This window comes from Fistularia commersonii, chromosome 12 (genome assembly GCF_037954325.1).
Source record: "Fistularia commersonii isolate RoL2024-O1a breed Wild chromosome 12, RoL_Fcom_v1.0, whole genome shotgun sequence".
NCBI lineage: Eukaryota > Metazoa > Chordata > Actinopteri > Syngnathiformes > Fistulariidae > Fistularia > Fistularia commersonii.
This window is the reverse complement of record NC_141295.1, coordinates 13397832-13417177: the sequence shown is the minus strand read 5'-3', so window position 1 is coordinate 13417177 and position 19346 is coordinate 13397832. Positions and strand designations below refer to the sequence as shown.

The window sequence follows — 19346 nt, the reverse complement described above, 5'->3', positions numbered from 1 at the left end:
AAAAATATATAATTTACCAGGTATTCTAGCTGGTGGTGCTAAAAGACAGGAAAAACGAAAGGAAAGATTATCTAGCTGGATATTGTCAATTACATAGACACACTGAAAAAAAGCTGCCTCGCCAATGTCTGTTGTACATGGTGGTTTGCTTTATCCCTTGAAGAGTCATTTGACCAAAAAAAAACAACAACAAACAAAAGAAACAATTCAGTAGAAAGAGATTAAGTCAATCATCAGGGTGCAACGAAGCCGTACACATTGTTTTGATGATGCTTTGGGTTTTTCCCATTCTCTGATGTTTTTTTTTTCAATGCGTTTCTTAAACTGATTTTCATTCTCTTTCTTTTTCAAAACACGTTTTAATTCTCTGCAAAATGAAATGAATTGTCTGCTCTTGTGTTTTCAGGTCCCGAGGCGGGGAAACTTTTTAATATGAAGTGAAAAGACCGATTGAATGTGGCCACTATGAGCGGTCTTGACCGAGCCCGGCTCCCCCGCTGCACACGAGATTCCTCTCCCCCCTGCTGGCTCTCGCGAGTTGCCTCGCTTCCCCCGTATTTAACCATGAGAGGATCGGCCCGATTCTCGCTCCTGGTGCCCTCATACTGGCGCTACCGTTGTGCTGCGTGAGCGCCCCTTCCCCCTCCAGCAGTTATTGCACGGAATGGCCTCTCTGGACCTGCCATACCGCTGTCCTCGCTGCGGGGAGCACAAGCGCTTCCGAAGCCTGTCGTCCTTGCGCGCCCACCTCGAATACAACCACACGTACGAGACCCTCTACGTCCTGTCCAAATCGAACAGCGTGTGCGACGCCGCTGCTCTGCTGCCCCTCGTGGCTGAGGGAACTCTCCTCACACCGGCCAACAACAACGATCCCTTTGAGCCTCTGCGGCCCTCGGCTCTTAAGGAGCGGCACTTTCCCTGCCGTGAGCTTCCTTGCGCAGACGACCTGAGTTTGACCCCGGCAAATTCCAACAACGCGGCCCGATATATTCCAAATGTGGAGTTTCCCCTAGGGGAGATATTTGTGAAGAAAGCCATGACGTCAACAGACCCCAGTCCCCACGGAAACCCCAGCACGGCTGTTGCAGTGGCAGCTAATGTAGCGGCTAGTGCCGTGGAAGCGGCGTATGAGGAGGGCCTTGCCAGACTGAAAGCACGGGCCTTTGAACGGTTGGAGCTGGACGAAAGACTGGAGAAGCTTTCTGAAGAGGTTATTGTCATAATATTTTGATTTCAACTCACTGATGTTCATGCAGGTGATTCTGGGCCAGATTTATTACCAAAAAAAATGACCAATTTTGTTCTCTTATTAATAAAGCCAAGAACATGTGATCTTGTTTCACACCCAACTTCCACGCTAATAAAGCTCACATTAAGGGGATGTTGAAAGAAATAGATTACGAGTACATATCCATATAAATATTATTTATATTATTATTATTCATGTTGAAAATGAAGTGTTGTGGAGCCTTGTTTTTGGCACTGAAGTATCTGTAGCTGCAACAAAAGCCAGCGTGTTCAGTGTTTTTCCGATAAAATCAGTAAGTTCTGAGCCCTGCGCCATGAGCAAGGAAGGAAAAACAACAGACTGATCTAAAAGTGTCTGAGACATAAGTCAGAGGACGCAGATTCTAAATCTCTGCAAAATATGAGCTCAAATTTTTCCTTCTAGCACGATAAGATGTCTAACAGAGGCCATTGATTAAATTACTCAGCCAGCAATATCATTTGATATTATCATGTGTACGGATAATGATTCCAACCACTGGACAGAGCAATATTTATTATCAAAATCATTTCTTTGTGTATGGATTTTTTACGCATGTCTAGCATTTATAGATCTGGCCCCAACTTTTTATGGGTTTTGATAAATATGTGATCTGTAGATAAAAGTATAATCATTTCCACACACGCAACCATTCATTTTCACACACGCAACCACACACTGTGTATACGTAGTCACTTAAGTCCAGAAAGTTGAGCTGCAAAATTAAAGTAAGGTGTTCATCACCCTCAAGTGTTTTTTTTTTTTTTTGGGGGCCGCAGGTGGAGCAGAAAATCGCAGCCCGCGTTGGACGTCTTCAGGCCGAACTGGAGAGGAAAAGCTCAGAGCTGGAACGGGCCAAGCAGGAGAGCGAGCGACTGAGCCAGGAGAAACAGGACCTGGAGGACAAGGCCTCAGAGCTGTCTCGGCAGGTGGACGTCTCCGTGGAAATGCTCGCTAACCTGAAACAGGACCTTGTGAACAAGGAGGCAGAGCTCAACCACAAACAGCAGTGAGTGATAAGCAGTACTTCCTCTTTGCTCTGGGCAGACTGTAGTGTGAGGGTTGATCCGATGCTGGTCTGCTGGTGAGATTTCCTGGTGACTGATGAAACCAAGAAAGCCTCAAAAAAAAAAAGAAACCTTTGGTTCTTCGGTTGCTGGAGTTCTCCCACACCACAATCAATGGAGGACTTTGCCCACATGCCGCATTAGAAAGTAAACTGTAATGCTTTGTCAGTCCCACACAGAGCTTTTTTGCAGCTCAGCATTTACGATCTGGGTGTAGCGGTTAGTGCAACAAGAAGGTTCCTTGTTTGATTCCATTAGGGGCCCTTTCTTTGTAGAGGGTACATGTTCTCCCCATGTCTGCATGTCCATGTCCCTCCCGTGGTTCAAAACATGCAGTAGGTTCAATGGAGACCCTGAATTGCCCAGATGTGAATGAGAGTGAATGGTTGGACGGTATGTCTCTATATGTGACCGACTGGTGACCTGTCCCAGGTGAATCCCAACCCTCGCCCAATGACAGCAGGGATAGTCCCCCACCTCACCCTGCAGTCCTGACTGCATGATGGATCATGAATGATTGTTTTAAATCTGAAATAATTTCAGTAATGGATGAAATCCAGTCCATATTTCCTCAACATCAGTCACTTCACCATACTTCACAATAGGGTGGATGCATTTCTTTTCTTTGTATTTAAGGTACTTGGTTATTTCTTTTAAATCATTTCATATTAATTTGCAACAGGAGTTTTAATCTTAAAAGCTAATGGCATCTAAGTGATAATCCTAAGTTTTTCTGTATCTCATTTTGTCTTGTCCTTTGCCCCACGAATAACAATGAAATAATAAGATATTGGTACGGTGATGATGTGAGTCAAGGAGAAACAGAGACTAGAAAAAATGATAAAAAATGAAAAGCATGTAGCACAAGTTAAAGTATGAAATTGCAAATCACATCACTGAAAGGGAAAAACAAACAAATCAATAAATCAGAAGACCACGCAGACCAATCAGAAACCCGAAACCAACAGAAAACAGACGCACAACCGCAAACCTAAAGAAATTCAATCTCAATGATTATTGCTGCCTGGACGGTAAACAGAGTTAACAGCAGCAAGTTTTTTGATCTTATCAGTTGTTCGTTGAGCTGTTGTATGTAGAGATGCTTATATTGTAAATGTTGACCAAAAAAGGGCTTAATATGTATTCAATATGATTTTTTGCCAGTCATTATTATCATTCCTGGCTTATATTGACCTGATGCCATGGCATATGGTTAATGGTCTCAACTTATACAATGTTCTTCACACGTTATGGTTTCCGAGCACTTTACACACACCTAGGATGGCAAATCTGCCATTCAAGGCAATAACCAGGCCATTGGGAGCAACTTAGAGTTCACTGTCTTGCTCACTGAAACTTTGGCATGCATAATGGAGAATTATATGGCAGTAATTCTATTTTTCTGTGTGTGAAAGAGTACGCCTTGAGCTTTAGTTATGGCATTGTTTGTTTGTTGGCTGGTCAAGACACTGCTATCATTTATGCATACAATTTCACAACCAAATCATTGCCTCCTTAAAATAATCACCATAGCATTTTCAAGTTTTTTAGAAAATGCATAAAACTGAGCCATGTCCAATAAAGAGTTGAACAAGGCAAATACTTATATGAGGCAATTTTAAAAAATGTGACAATATGCACCCCTTCATATCTCCTGACTGGCTTTATGATATTCATATCAATGCAAAGACCCCTGTTCTATTTTTCTACCATTGTGATTCTAACAGGCCCTTCATTAGGTTGCCGTACTGCTTCATGAACCGTTTGAAAGTACAAATGCTGTAAATGATTATAGTTTGATGTGAATCCCGATTTAGCTTCAACTCTCTTACAGCAACCAGAATTGAGGTCAACCACGTATGTCTGAGAGCGTTCATTGAAATTAATTTGCGGTTTCTTTATTGTCTAGTATAAAACGTGCCCTTATTCATATTTTGCCAGGCGAAAAACAAAAGGCACTTTCAATAGCAATAAGTAAAAAAAACAGTACAAATATCTATCCTTACTTTTTACAAAACCATTTTTTACACATTTAATCCAAAGATGTATTTTACTAAATTGCTACCCTCCAGCACCCCCTTTATTATCAACGGTGACTACTTGCCAATAAAATATATCCCAAATATCAATCAAATACCAAGAAAAGCATGTTGGTATTTTCATATTAGTAATCACAATTTGAGAAGTAAGAATACCCAGCTTACTAAAATGCCAGCAGCAATCAACACAAACTCTTTTGTAGTTTAGTATAATTTCTTAAAGTATGCTCAGAAAAAACACTTTCCAAATCCTTGTTTGTCACTGAAAACTCAACAGCTGTAAAGACAAGAGAGAAAAAATGGAAGAAAAAAACAAAAAAAAAAACATTCAATTCCACCTTTTCAATATGTGCTCAAATACCTTATGTTAATGGGATAGTAGATTAAAGCTGCTTTGGCATCAAATTAGACATTTCCTGTAATCCACATAGAGCTGAAGAGGTGGTCCTGGCATTGCAATGGAGATATTAGATAGATATAATCTGACAAGCTTTGATACTGTGAACTTTATGAAAAGTGTCATCTAAACGGATCACCTGGACAAGGTGTAATTGTGTGGATTTCTGGCTACGTGAAGCTATTAGACGGAGGCCATAATCCTACAAAAAACACTCCGTAGTTGAAACAGAAAATCAAAAATACAAACCCAAGATCGAAAATCTAACTCAATCCTTTCAAGGTGGTGCCGTGATCTTGACATTTAGATAATAATTTACTATCAGAAACACTTGAGACAAGCCGGGTTTGGGTTTGCTGTAGTTCTACAAGGTAAAAGTAGCTTTTTTGTTTTCCAAGTAAGCTTTAACTGAACACTTGGATTATAATGACAGAGGAAGACTCATTCTAGTTTAACGGATGGCTGGATGGATGGACGTTATTGGTCCAAAACAGGAAATTATACTTTCAAATTTGAAATGATACTAAAGAACATACTTTACATATGAAAAACAAGAAATGGGAGTAACAGCACTGCACATATTAAAACAAAAATGTAAAATTATAGTTGAGCTTTATATATATGGTTAAGGTGTATGTGAGGCCCAAGAAGTAGAGCAATTGTCTTTGGAACCGAACGTCCCTGGTTCGTTTCCCAACTCCTCCTAGTGTGTTGCAGTGTTTTTGAGCAAGACACCGAACCCCTAACTTCTCCCCTGGTCCTGGGGGATGGTTCATCCATGGTGGGATAATTGCAGAGAACAAATTTTCCCATGAGGGATTAATTATTATCATCATATAGATTTGGAGCAAGCATTTTGCATGTGGAGTCATTCAGTAAGTTTTGACCTTCCCTACTGTTTTGTTTTTTTTGTCCTGAAAGTGATTTCTGGACGGAAGATATATTTATAGTTATGGAATTTTATCTAAGTCAGTCCATCACGAGCCAGACACTGTAGGTTGTCTGGTAAGTAAATGTTATTTTTGGAAAGGGTTGCTTTGCCAGACAGTTTTATTCTCAGTGTTTTCCTCTAATTTAATTTAAGAAATTACACTGTTCAGGAGGTCAGCTCTGAAGCTCTTTAAGCGAAAGGTGTTCCAGTCATGTGGTGTCTGTGTGATGTGACTTTGCTTTTAGCAGCGGAAAACAGAGGCATTTCCATGAGCTGGGATTCTCTGTTTACTATTAAAGTAAACAATAAATCACATGCAAAGCCGCATGAAACCATCTCATCTCTTTCTCCCACGCATACCCAGATTTAAGAAACAGAAACATAAATGTATTTACGAGGAAATGTATAAAATATGTACATTTACATGTGATCATCTGAAATATACTGTGAGCTACATGTATGTATACACACACACACACACACGCACACATAGAAACACAGTATATAAACATATATATATATATATATACATACATGTATGATGTGTATGTGTATATGTCTATATAATATATATGTGCTTATGTGTGTATATATGAATATCCATCTATATATATGTGTGTGTGTGTGTGTGTGTGTGTGTGTATACAAAAACACACACACACATATATTTGTATGTACGTATGCATAAGTGTATGGATATATATGTAGTCAAGCCCAAGATTATTCAAAGATATGAATAATTTCGGGCTTGGCTACATGTGTGTATGGATGTATTTTGTATTTATGTACTGTTTATTTATGAACATATAAAGTATAAAGTACAGTCATATGTGCATACCCCTGGGGAATAAAATCTGGCATGACTGTATATATATATATATATATATATATATATATATATATATTTCAAAATGAAATATCCATATATATTTCATGGTTAGTGAGTATCATGGGCAGTGAGTTCACATTTTATGCTACATCATGTGCAGACACACAGTTTAAACATATGCAGTGCTCTAAATTTACTTCATTAGCTACAAGCTCCTCCTACTATCTTCACATTTCACTCCGTATTGATTGAGCAAAGATCCCTTGAGGCATCATTCACCATTTGACAACCCATTGGGTTCCAATCCCCAGCGACCATCTCCAGATCGTCCTGGGAGACCCCAACGTGTTCCCAGACCAGACGGCATTCATAATCCCTTCTGGGTTGCTGGCTCGTGGATGTTTGCAGAACCACTTTTACCACCTCAACACCACCTCCACATGGTGGGGGAATATCTCTATTCAGGGCTCTACCTGTCCGAAGGTCAAGGACCTCCTACTGCAGATGTGTTTGACCCAAGGATCCTCGCTGTCTGTTGGTGTCAATCATCGAAGCGGTCTTAGTGTGGAACCTCAAAACTAATATACATTGTCAGGATTGGGAAAAGGGGAAAGGTTACATGGGTTTGTTTGCTTCTGCAATGGTAGGGGTGAATGCTTTTCGCTCACCCCGAAGGACTACGTAGAGGTCATGCATTCCAGACGTGGTATCATCAAGCTGTGAGGAATACTGTTTTGAAAAGACTTGACTGAGCTGTATGACTGCTTCCTAGCAATGCCGGCTGCCCTCGCTCTCATGCACACACTTTCTCTGTCTGTCTCTGGGAGAAGCTGGCAGCCGAACACTAAGAACATTCATACTAGGCTAGCTTTGAGGTGGAAAAAGAGCATCATAGCTTCTGAATGTTCAGTGGGATTAATGAATCAGCAGAACTGAACGGACTCAAGGCTGCTTTCTGCACAGCTTTTAAACCCCTGATAGTCACTGGTATCTAAACCATGTTGCATTTCAGGGAAACATGCATCATATTGGCCCTTTAGGAGGGGCCAATATGCAGCATAATTTTATGCTAAATTATGGGGTTGCTATGCAACCATTGAGTGCTATGAACTTGCTTTTGCTTGGATCAGGTCTGTTCATGCCTGATAAAAAGTTGTTTTTGGATATCTTTAGATCTTTTAGAATTTTGGCTTAAAAAGGGTAAAGGTAATTGTGAGTGTAAGTCATTCAAAAATCAACTTAATTTCCAAATAAAAAAATAACACTGGGCTTGAAAAGGGCCTTTTTAAAATGTGTTCATTTTCAAATCTGCAGGTCAGTGGAGAGAAATAAAGGAATAAATTTGATTTTTTTTTTTTTTTTTAATCTGCCATTCTTAGAACTGTAAAGGTTTCCAATAAAAAGTAAATTTCATTTTTCTTTACTATCTCTGCATGCAGTTTAGAATCCATCACAAGTCAAGAATGCATATACCGTACCAGCCGCGGAATATGCATTATTACAAATATCAGCCTCGCCATAGCAATCAAACCCCCCACCCCCCCAAAAAAGCACGGCAGCAGATGGAGCAAATCAGCAGAAATAGCAGCCTGAGGAGAAATGGAAAACAGCATTTTGTTGATATCTATCATTTTGGCTTGTAAGAGATCCACTCATATTAGCTGAACCGTCTCGTTTTGGATGTCTTTCACAGAAATACATGTAATGCTGACGGTTGCTTGGTGGCGAACCGCATGGCTTATTTACCAAAACGGCGTTGAGTTATTACAGCCACAAAAAGACAAAAGTATCATTGTTATTTACAGTCGAACAATTTCTGATGCTGAGTCTTCCCTTATCTCGCCTGTCATATGACATGTTGCAGGTCTCTTTGTGGTCTGGTCATATATTTTATTGCCCATTAAATATTGGTAACTGTTATTGTGTTCGCTTTTATTCTTGTAATTTTAGTGGCCAGAGGATGTTATTCTGCCAGAGAGAAGCAGACCAAGAAAACAATCTCTAACATAGATGACGTCAAACATACCCCTACGGCTATTTTGCTCCCTAACGTTTTTGTGAGATGTTGCTTCAGTGAAAGAGATCAAAATTGAGAGTGATAGCGGGTCCAAACAGTAATCAATAAATAATTGCCGGATGACTTATTAGATACCCTTGAAATTCTCAAAATGTGCAATATTTGATAATGGCTTTTTGAAAAGAGCCTATGACAAAGCAAAGATGTCTGAAATATTGCCATACTGGGTCCAACCCAACGCCGCAACCCCTTCGGCTTATATTACCTGTTGTCATAACTAAGTCATAACACAGCATGTGAAGCAGAGGGTGAAGACTTTTCCCTGAACCTAGTGAAAAACAACGGACATATTCCGAGCGTTGAATTATTATATTCCGAGCATACGCACTTAGCAAATCATTTTGATTTGCTAAGTGTGTTTGCTCTGAAAAACATTTTGGTCCAGAATCAGATTGTTTACCGTTCCCATTTTAGTTATTCCTCGCTGTCTTTGTGAAGCTACCGCATTGACTTCCATTCATTATGAAGACCTTTACCTATGGTCCACGAACACACACAGAGTCACTGCAGCTGAAGCTGATTTTCCCTACTGAGCGGTTGCTGTGAATGCAAAGCGGAGCTGTCAGAGAAGAGAAGGATTCTGCCTCATTAACGGCAGTGTCTCAGAGAAAGAGAGAGAGGGGAGTACGCAGCATTAGCAGGGCGGAAGATCTGAAACCTCTCTAATGAAAGAAAACCAAAGGCGAGGCATGATATGCAATACATAAGAATCCGAATGGTTAAAGCTTGAAAATTAATGACTCTTGCCATTAATTCAGTCGTAATCAAAGAAAATTAAATATTTAAGCGGTGCGTTGGGACTGAAAGTTCTGTAATATTACCCCGCACCCTGTTTTAAGATCATATTTCACGCTCTAAGTTGTTACCTGCTATGCCCTGACACTTCATACACCCGTTTTTTGATATATTAATATGTACGATGTTGAGCTGTAAAGAGGGCGGCTGAACAGGCAATCATTTTGTATACTACAGTCCGGTATACATCCATAGCACCTCAGCAATATTAACCAGCTTAGGCCGCACAAAAAAAAAAATTTTACAAAGCAGATTGTAGCGTATGAATGTTGGCTCTCGGATAAGAATTATTTATCCCTGATAGGGCTGTGAGTGTCATTAAATGGGCATAACTGACGCGCGAGTGCCGGAGAGCTTCACCGCTTTGAACGCGAGTGGAAAAGGAAAACTGGAGTGACGGCACACAACACTCTCCCGGATGACATTTCCGTTTTCATCTTTATTTCATGTTGATTCACGGCGGGAATAAAAAGCAATGTCTGATAAAGATGTTTCCCGGTCTGTCATCTACTGACAGGCTCTTTGAAAGCAACGTGAATGCCCGGTTTCTTTTTTTTTTTTTTTTTCTGCATCCAGGTATGCATGTGTATTCAATATCACAGCTGTTATATAATATTGTATAATAATAACCCGTGCCAGTGATCACAATTCTTTTTAGAGCAAACCCTTTTAACTCAAACATATAAATGTGTCCATTATTCTTTTAATATGAATTCCGTTCAAAATCGTGACCTTGCGTAGCCCCAGTGCTTTGGACAAATCACAGGCCAGATTCTATTTTTCTATTAGATCCTTTTATTAAAAGAATCACAATAAAATGTAACTTGAAAGCCGCAGCCTAAAAGCTCACTGCCCTTGCTTCTGTTAATACTGTGGATTTCCCCACTATGGAATTAATATTTTATCTTGTCTTGTCTTATCTATACCACCAGAGCTGGTTGGCCCATTAGGGAATCCAGGCAAATGTTAAGGGAGCCGTGGCCTCAAGGAGGCGCCACAAATTCAGGAAAAAATCAGGGTTCAGAAAAATCAGGTTTTGATCGCACCTTATCTTATCTCAGTTAGATGTTCAGGATGAAAACTACGCAATGTGTCATTGTGTGTGTTTTCATGTAACCAGTTAAGAATCTATACTGCGAAAGGTCAAGATAAAATGCTTTTTTACTTTACTTATTGTAATGGACTAATTTTTTTACTCTAGCTACTCTACCATGCACAGATTCATTGTATTAGTTTTAGAATAATAAGAAAAGGTGAAAAATAAACAAGTCAACAAGTCACGTGCAAAATTAGCAAAACACTGACAAAAAAAACGGCATCATTTTACCTTAAAATGTCATGAAACGGTACCAGAACTCAGCAAGAAAACTGGCAATAAAAGAAAAATGGCGAATTAAGCAACAGGAAGTCGTGAAATAGTTTAATTGTCGAAGTGATGTATTTTGAAGGTCAGATCAGATTTGCTGTGTCACAATTCTTCTTCTATGAAAAGGCCGCTTGCCGCATCCCGGGCTCTCACAAATGCTTCAAAACCTGTTTTATGTCCTCAAGACAAGTTTTCTTTATCTTCTTCTCTCGCAGTGAATCTTCTGAGCTTGTCATTATCTTCGAAACATTTTAAATCAACAACCGCTTCTATGTCTCTCGCCGACTCCAACCTTTTGGAATTTGAAATTTGCAGTTTATTTGTCGAGCGCCATTAAAACATTTTCCCCACACCCCATATCGTGTTCTCGGGATACCATTTGCTATTTTCCGTCGGAGACTGTAAACACTGTATACACGAACGGCATCATTAACGCTGTTTGATCAACGTGTCAAAACCAAGTGTCACAAGAGCGGGCCACCTTTATTAATAACCAAAAAGATGCCATCTATGTCTTTTACTCAGACCCTCAGTCAGTCATCTCAGCTCTTAAATATTAATGAGGCATTATTTTCAATTAACGGCCAGAGATGACAATGACGACAACTATGAAAGCGGCTGACCGGAGATTCCAATTAACATTTAAAGAGACTCCATCAGAAAATCACACCTTATTATTCATGCCTGATGTATCTGCCATACTGTCTCTGGATATAAAGCCATCCATCGTTTCACGTTACCATTTATTATCATTTGCGAACACAAAATGTCTATCCTTCCATTGCGTCCTCATGAAACGACTCGATCGATGTGGAACGGAGGATGGAGTGCAGACGGTGCTAGCGGGTAGGAAGGCAATACCTTTCCTCGGAGATGGTTAGAAAGACAAAACTGTTGAATTACAGCGAAGCTGTCCCTTGTGAATGAAACCGCCAAGGACAATCTGGTCCCTTCCTGTAACTGCAAGGATTGCGCGTCTATTTAGGAAAATAGAGGATTTGAAATCTTGAAGCTCATTGGCTAGGTAGAATTCTGAAGGCTTGATTAGTGGAAATTGCCTTTATTAGAAAAAAATCATATTAGTCATTCAAGTTTTAGTAATTAGAAAAAAATGCACATTGTTTTCATTCAATTGTACACACATTACTCAGGATTCAGTAAGATAAAGTGGTGCATTCATGGATCACAAATTGAATTATCCATAGAACTGAAGTCAGGACTTTGTTAACCATTTTTTTCTTTTATTTCTGAGTGTTTCATTTCCAATTTGTGAGCATCTCGCTGTCTTAATCTTCATGGGGAGTGGGCATGTCTGCGTTGTGCAAAGTGCTCTGTGACAACATGGCACGACGTGATAACATGAGCTACTAGCATTAATACCACCTTTTGCCTGAGGAAGACACAGTCACATTTCGTGTCGTTACATTCACCACAATTATTGTGTTTATTGGTCTAAACTACTTAACCCTGTCTCTATCACACGTCCGGAGGTGCCAGCGAGTGGGATCTACTCACTGGAAAAACTCTATTAATGTGTAATAACCAAGGACAGTGAAAAAAATGTTTTATACTGAAAAATGCGACCGAATTATAACCGCTATCAATTTTGCCTGGCAAATGTGAACACAAAATAAATATCAGGTCGACATCGAACGTGATTGCCCTGACACAACGCAGAACATCCCAGTGTCTGGGTAAACACACACATGGGCACGTTTGTCACCTTGAGCTTTTATTTTCCAACAGCTAGAATGAATCATGCTAAGAATAGAGAGTGTGTGTGTGGCATTGAAAGGGAGAAGAGAGAGAGAGAGAGAGAGAGAGAGAGAGAGAGAGTTTAAATAAGCACTGTTGACAGAAAACAGCCACATCCCATTGCTCTCCTTCCCTGTCAACCTTCCTTTTCATTATGTCTTCAGATTTCTCTCTTTCTTCTTTTTCTCTATCATTTTTCAGTCTCCGCGTCGTGTTTTTCCCACGGCCTCCGTGCCCCCTTTCCCGCGCCTTCCAGGGTTTTATCAGCTTCAATCCTTGTCTTTTATCACCACCTCTCCATTTCTGCCCTTTCTCCTTCCCAATCTCCTGGGATGTGAGGAAGAATTTGCCTCTCCCCCTCCCTTTTTCAGCCCACCATATTTTAGTTTTTTTTTTCAATCTTACTCCAAATTCGCTTCAGTATCCAAAGGGATTTCAACAGCAAGATGATTAGACAGCCGGGCGCTGTTGCGCCTCAGTGCACAGCCCCTACACACCGGAAACGCTTTCTTATTTTTCCTCCAATGTATCCCTTCTCACGGAGCTTGTTGCATCCGTCCCCGGAAACAACCTGCACATACATAAACACACACACACACTCAGACTTCAATCCAAATAAAAAAAAGACACAAAATGCTTAGTTGCAAGTTAAACAGTCACTTCGGTGGCCTCTACTGGAGACTGAACTCAACTCAGGACGAGCCGCAGTCGTCAGTGTGTGTTTACTTTCTGGATCATCGGAAATGGGAATAGAATAGAAGAACAGAAAAACAGATGATGCAAACTCCAATAGCACTAAAGTGTATGACCTCCAGATCAAACGGATCTCATTTAAAGGGAAAACCTACTGTTCATTGCGTAAACATCTTGGGCAGGAGGCCCCTGTTAACCTCAGATCCAGGACTCTATTGCTGTCCACATGCATGCACGCATATGTATAGACACAATTCCAATTTCATCATTTATAATGATGGGTTTAGGGGTCAAAAACACGACAATAATTTGCAGAAGACTGACATGAAATCATTTTTTCAATCGAGAGCTCTTTGTTTCTTTCACTGCTAGTTATGCTAAGTGCTCTGTTTTGTTGTTTTTTTAAAAAAAAAAAAAAAAAAAAGGCCTTTCCCCTCAGCCTGCATCAGTGCAAGAAAGAATAACAGCTGCGCACTTTTCAACTGCCCGTCTTTACTTCCTCAAATTCCTTCATGTTGTCATGAAATCGATTGGAGACGCAGCGAAAAAGGAAAATATATATCTTTTATAGAAAAGGCAGCAGGTGGTTGGTGCTTCCCCTGTTTTACAGCCAAAATTAAAACAAATACTTTCCATCGGTTGTGATCGAGTGACTTTTGTAGTGGACGAGTAACTGATTTGAAGACTGAGCAAAAATTGTTAAGTACAAGTTAAAAACTTTGAAAAATGATCAATTATTAATCCCATAAGATACAAGAGGTGTCCTTTTTTTTTTTTTACATCTTTTAGTTTTAATATGATTTCACCGTTACCAGTCTGCTGATGATCACTAGGGCAGTGCCAGTATGAATGATTTATACTCCAATTATTGATCCAGAGACAGTAAGGGCGGCACAGTGCTTCCATCCCACAGCAATAGTACCTGGTTTGATTCTGAAAGGGTGTGGAGTTTGCGGAATAGATGGTGAATGTATGAAGACTCGCCCGATTAGGAAATAATCATGGGGGAGAATATTATTATTTATCTGCTGTTTAAAGTTTTATCAGTGACATTAAATGTAGTTAACTGAAGATGACGGAGCCGGGCAATCTGGGAGTCTAGTTATGTTTTTCATCTTTTCTGAAAAAAATGAAATCATTATACAGTACTTATAAATAAAAAATAAAAAAAATGGATAAGAACCTCTTTTTTCTCACCTTTTATTAAAATAAAAGTAACACTCAAACAGCTTAGTGGAAAATTCTTCCATCTTTTTGAATATACACTTCACAAAATTTTGATTAGATTAGGTTTTTTTAAGGGTTCAGTTTTACACATTTAATTTGAGTGATTCACGCGTTGTCCTTGAACCAACGATGTTGTACACATATTAATTACCTTTGCCATTCATACTTACCATTTATTCACCTGTGAGGCCGACTCCTCTGCTGTTCCTTTTAAGAGTTGTTTTCCACACAGCAACTAAGGCTGTCAAGTCAAAGGGGCACAGAAAGTTGTTCAAATTCTAAACCCCCTCAGGTAAAAGCGTGACTCCTGATATCAAGCTCCTGGAATAAATCTTTGTTTATTGACAGGATCTTACTCCTCCGGTGCAGCTACAGTGTAAATATCCAGCTCACCTCTTCACATCTACGTCCCTACCTCCCCTCTGTGTTTGTCTTTGGTATTTATCTCAGGCGTGAACCATGCGTGTAGAGCCCCCATGCAGAAAGGGCAGGACGACAGCTGGTTTGTGTTTTGAAAAATGGGTTTAAAATGAATAGATTCCTCTGTCATATGGACTGTTTGATTTATAAACCCATATCCATTTTGTGGCAGTCTTGCATTCTTGCCACAAGCAAAGGTCATAAGATTTCGTTTAGATTTTCTAACCAGACAGACTTGAGGAAAGTACTATATATTTTGTGTGTGTGTGTGTGTTGTCACACAGAATTATCCACTTAAACACTTCTGCCCCCGCTTTTCCCTCAGGGAGGTCACCCAGATCGATCAGTTTCTGCAGGAGACTGCGGCACGAGAAGCCAACGCCAAGGTACGCCTGCAGCAGTTCATCGAGGAGCTGCTGGATCGAGCCGACCGCGCCGAAAAGCAGCTGCAGATCATCAGCAGTTGTGGCACCACGCCGAACGGCAGCCTGGGACGCTGCAGTCTTCAGGCCACAAAGGGCAATGGCCGCCAGGTGCGGGTGACTCCCATACTGTTATTTTTTATGTTTTCTTATCATATCATATTGTATTGTATTGTACCATATTTTACTGTATCATATATACTTTTTTATCGTACCACAACACATCTCAACGTATTGTATTGTATCACAACATATCACAACGCATCATACTGTATTGCAACATATCACAATGTATCATAACGCAACGTATCAAATCACAAAGTATCGCAACTCAATGTATTGCAATGCAACGTATCACAAGGCAACATATTATATCGCAATGTATCGCATCTCAGCATATCGTGTTACAACATATCGTATTACAAAGTATCATATCGCAACATAACGTATCACATTGGAACATATGACAACATATCACACCATATCATATAATATTACAACATATTGTATTGCAATGCATCGCAACAAATTGTATTGCATCACAACATATTGTACTGCACCCCACAGCACCGCACCACACCGTATCGCATTTCAGCATTCTGAAAACATCGCAATGCAACATATCATATAATATCATATCACATCATTATATCACATCGCAATGTATCGTATCGTGTAACAGTTGTATCTTGCTGTGTCATGCCGTGCCGTGTCGAGCCATGTCGAATAGTATATTGCTGTGACTAAGTTGGTAGTCAACTTAGTTGGTAGTTACTTAGTTCTCTGTTATGGTAAGGTCGGGCGTTCAATTCCTGGCTCCTGTCTTCCGCCAAAGTGTCCCTTGGTGAGACACTGAACTGCAAATGGCTCCCGACGGCCACGTTAGCACCTCGTATGAAAGCTCTGCCACCATCAGTGTGTGTGTGTGAATGAGTGAATGCTCTCTAGTGTAGAGTGCTTTCAAATAAGTTGAGACCGTCACCAGTTTCCAGTCACAATTTGATCATGTTTAGTTAACATTATTACATAAGAAATTATGAATGAGACACATGCACAAAAACAGCTCACCCTAATTCATTCATTCATTCATTTATCATCTATACAATTTAGCCTGTGCTCAGGGTCTTGCTGGGACTGGGGTAGTTTTAGACATTTAGACATTCAATTCATTCTCTCTTTTACATGCCATATAGATACTTAGATCATTCACTGCCTCTTTCAGATGTCATATAGAGACATTAACCCATTCACTCACTCATTGACACCTCTGGGCAATTTTTGGTCTCTAATGAACCAAATCCACAGCTCATTAGTCCAGAATTGAGCCGAGGCATTGATTACATTGAGTACTGTTCCTGTAACGCAGCGCAGGTCAAACTCTTAATGGACTCAGAGACTCCACAAGTACTTCCGATGTGCTTGACGCTTACTTTCACTCATCATCGTGTAAAATACATGAAGTGCCATCATCTCAGAAGGACTTTATTGTAAAATAATTAATATATATGTATATATGCATTTGGTGTAATTGTTCATAAACTCAAGTTGGTTGCTGCACGGTGATCGCTGTCCTCCGCTGCCCACGCCGTTCACTGTACAGCAACTTTCAGTTTCAGCTCAGTCTCACTCCTCATCCTCAATTAGAGATATGTAACCCAACTGGATTTTTTAAAAAAAGGTCACTTATTCAAATTGTTTTCCGGAACCTCAGTGGATACACACAACCTGTTTAATTTCACAAACTGTGTGTGCTACCATGGAAACCGGTTTTTACTCTTGCTCAAGGTTTCTGGATATGTTTTTTGAACAGATCCGCCTTAGAGGAAATAGCTGTTTCATTTTCTCATCAGAAGATTAGGCTCGCTGAAGCTGTATCTCACGCTCTGATCGCCCAAGATATTTTCTGCATCCTCAGTTCATTCGGTTTCACATTGACATAGTTACACAGGAAAGATGGTGGCTCCACACAAGAAAAAAATGTGCTCTACCAGTGTCATGTTTTAGTTTTAGGGTTATGCAGATGAATAAGGATGTAATAAGGCACCCTTACACATTGTATTTTCATTTATAAATGTAGAAAATTGAATTGGGCCACTCAACACTAACGTTTTCTCGACACTTTTCTTGTCTTTATCCTTGTGGGATGAATTCAAAATGTTGCAGACTTTGGCACCGTATTTTTACTCCCGATGGACGGCAGCGGCATCGACCTGTCGACACATCCTTGCCATATGATGCTCAGTCTCGCTGTCATGGCAACAAAAAATGGCACACATATCCTCTAAGAGAGAGGTTTCACAGCTAGGGAAGTATTTCTGAAAAGAGGTGTATTGATCACTCACAAGCTAAGTTATTTGCCCACTAAAATATACTTTTAATTGTTTTGGTGCGTCGAAAAAATACAGCCCAAATGTGTATCAGTACAAGATAAAGAAGAGTGTTTTTGTCCCTCCCACCACTGGGTGATTCGTCCCCGCTCGGCTGTCAGCGGTTGCCGGCCAGGAATGCTTTCCTGTTTTCTCACTGGTCGGTTTACACTGGCGTGAAGCCAGAATGCATCTGTGTGAGTTACAGGCATGAGGGAGAGGCAGCGGGAGTGTCCCTGTTTATGCACGTTTTCCCTTTGTGGCATGTCGCCAGTCAGGTGCACCGAGTTCCACCTGGTGGCGGTTCACACGCAAGCGGACGTACACACCGTCTCAAGGCAAAGCATGCATCAATGCACGGGCAGCTTTAGGCAGAGAGACAGACAGATTGCAGGGTCAGCCATCACTCTTAACAGTTTCCTTCCACAGCTACAAAGATCTTATTTTCTCAAAAACTTAACAATATCAACGTTGCTTCATTTTTTAATATGTCCCACTCGGTATTTAGCCCTGTTAATGGTAAGTGATCGCCACTCGTACTGCATTTTGAAAGTCAGTTGCACTGAAGTCACCTATTCACACACTCACACACCAGTGGCGGCCGGGCAGCCAAGCGAGGTGCTAACCAGACCATCGGGAGCAAACAGGGGGCTCAGCGTCACAACACTCCAAGTCAAATCAGGTTCTATTTATATGGCGCCAAATCACAATGCAGTTGGGTCATGACATTTTACATGGAGAGCAGGTCTAGACCGCAAACTGCCTTTTGCAGAGACCTTGGACAGATCCGAGCTCAATGCTGGTGGTCTTCTGTCTCGAGTGGTTGGTGATGCTAATGATAACAGGAGTACTACCACTATCTTCCAAATAGCTAAAATTATATGATAAAGAAATTAAAATGCTGAGCACATACATTTATGAATGAGGCAAATATTAAATGATCCAGAGACTGCTAGAAATTCAAGATCAAGATTGAAAATATAAATATCCAGTAAATGAAAATATCCAGTTTACTTCTTATCCATATAATAATATTGCAAAGCCGCGGATGACATTTACCAAGTCGGTATTTCTGATCCTCAGAGAGCTTTAAAACCTCTTTTTATTTAAACAGACGCCCCTTAAAGATTCCTGTTTCTGAAAAAAGGTTAAGATCTAAGATAACTAAAGGCTCATAAAACTCAGATCATCACAATATTGACACATAATCTCAGGTAACTGCGTCTCCTCCCAACTCGTAGCCTTTGCAAGGGAGATGTTTGTAGCTTCCCGTGCAAAGATTTGTATGGGCGTTTATCCGAAGTTGCTTGGAAGTGCGAGTTTAGTGGGTTCAATGTTACCATCTGTTCACTGGTAAATTCACACTTCCTGCCACCATCTTTCCTCCTCAGCTCTCGCTGAAAACACAACATCTAAAAGATATCCCCTTTAATTTGAATGATTAACTCCAAGTAAACGGCAAATCTATAAAGGAAGCCAAAACACCAGTCAGTTGTTTATTCCAGTTCTTTACAATGTTGTGTTTGCCAAACATAAGCCGACGTGTGAGAACCGGTTTGAATTAATGTAACCATGGTAACAGCAGAATAGGCCACTGTTGGATTTGCTCTCTTTCATTTCTTTTTTTTTGGTGTCTTTTTTAATCTGCAAATTATAGTGATTTAAGTGAGAATTTATTTTTGAACGATTTAT

The 19346-nt window shown here is 40.3% G+C and overlaps 1 protein-coding gene across 1 annotated transcript in view; it reads left to right on the top strand.

Moving 5' to 3' along the window:
* fbxo41 (F-box protein 41) overlaps positions 1–19346 on the top strand; it is a 52734-nt gene that overhangs the window by 12138 nt on the left and 21250 nt on the right. The window contains exons 2-4 of the mRNA XM_086157220.1: positions 407–1213; positions 2050–2279; positions 15192–15399. Of these exons, the coding sequence (XP_086013346.1) occupies positions 665–1213; positions 2050–2279; positions 15192–15399 (987 nt within the window). The 5' untranslated portion in view covers positions 407–664. The remainder of the gene's footprint in view (positions 1–406; positions 1214–2049; positions 2280–15191; positions 15400–19346) is intronic.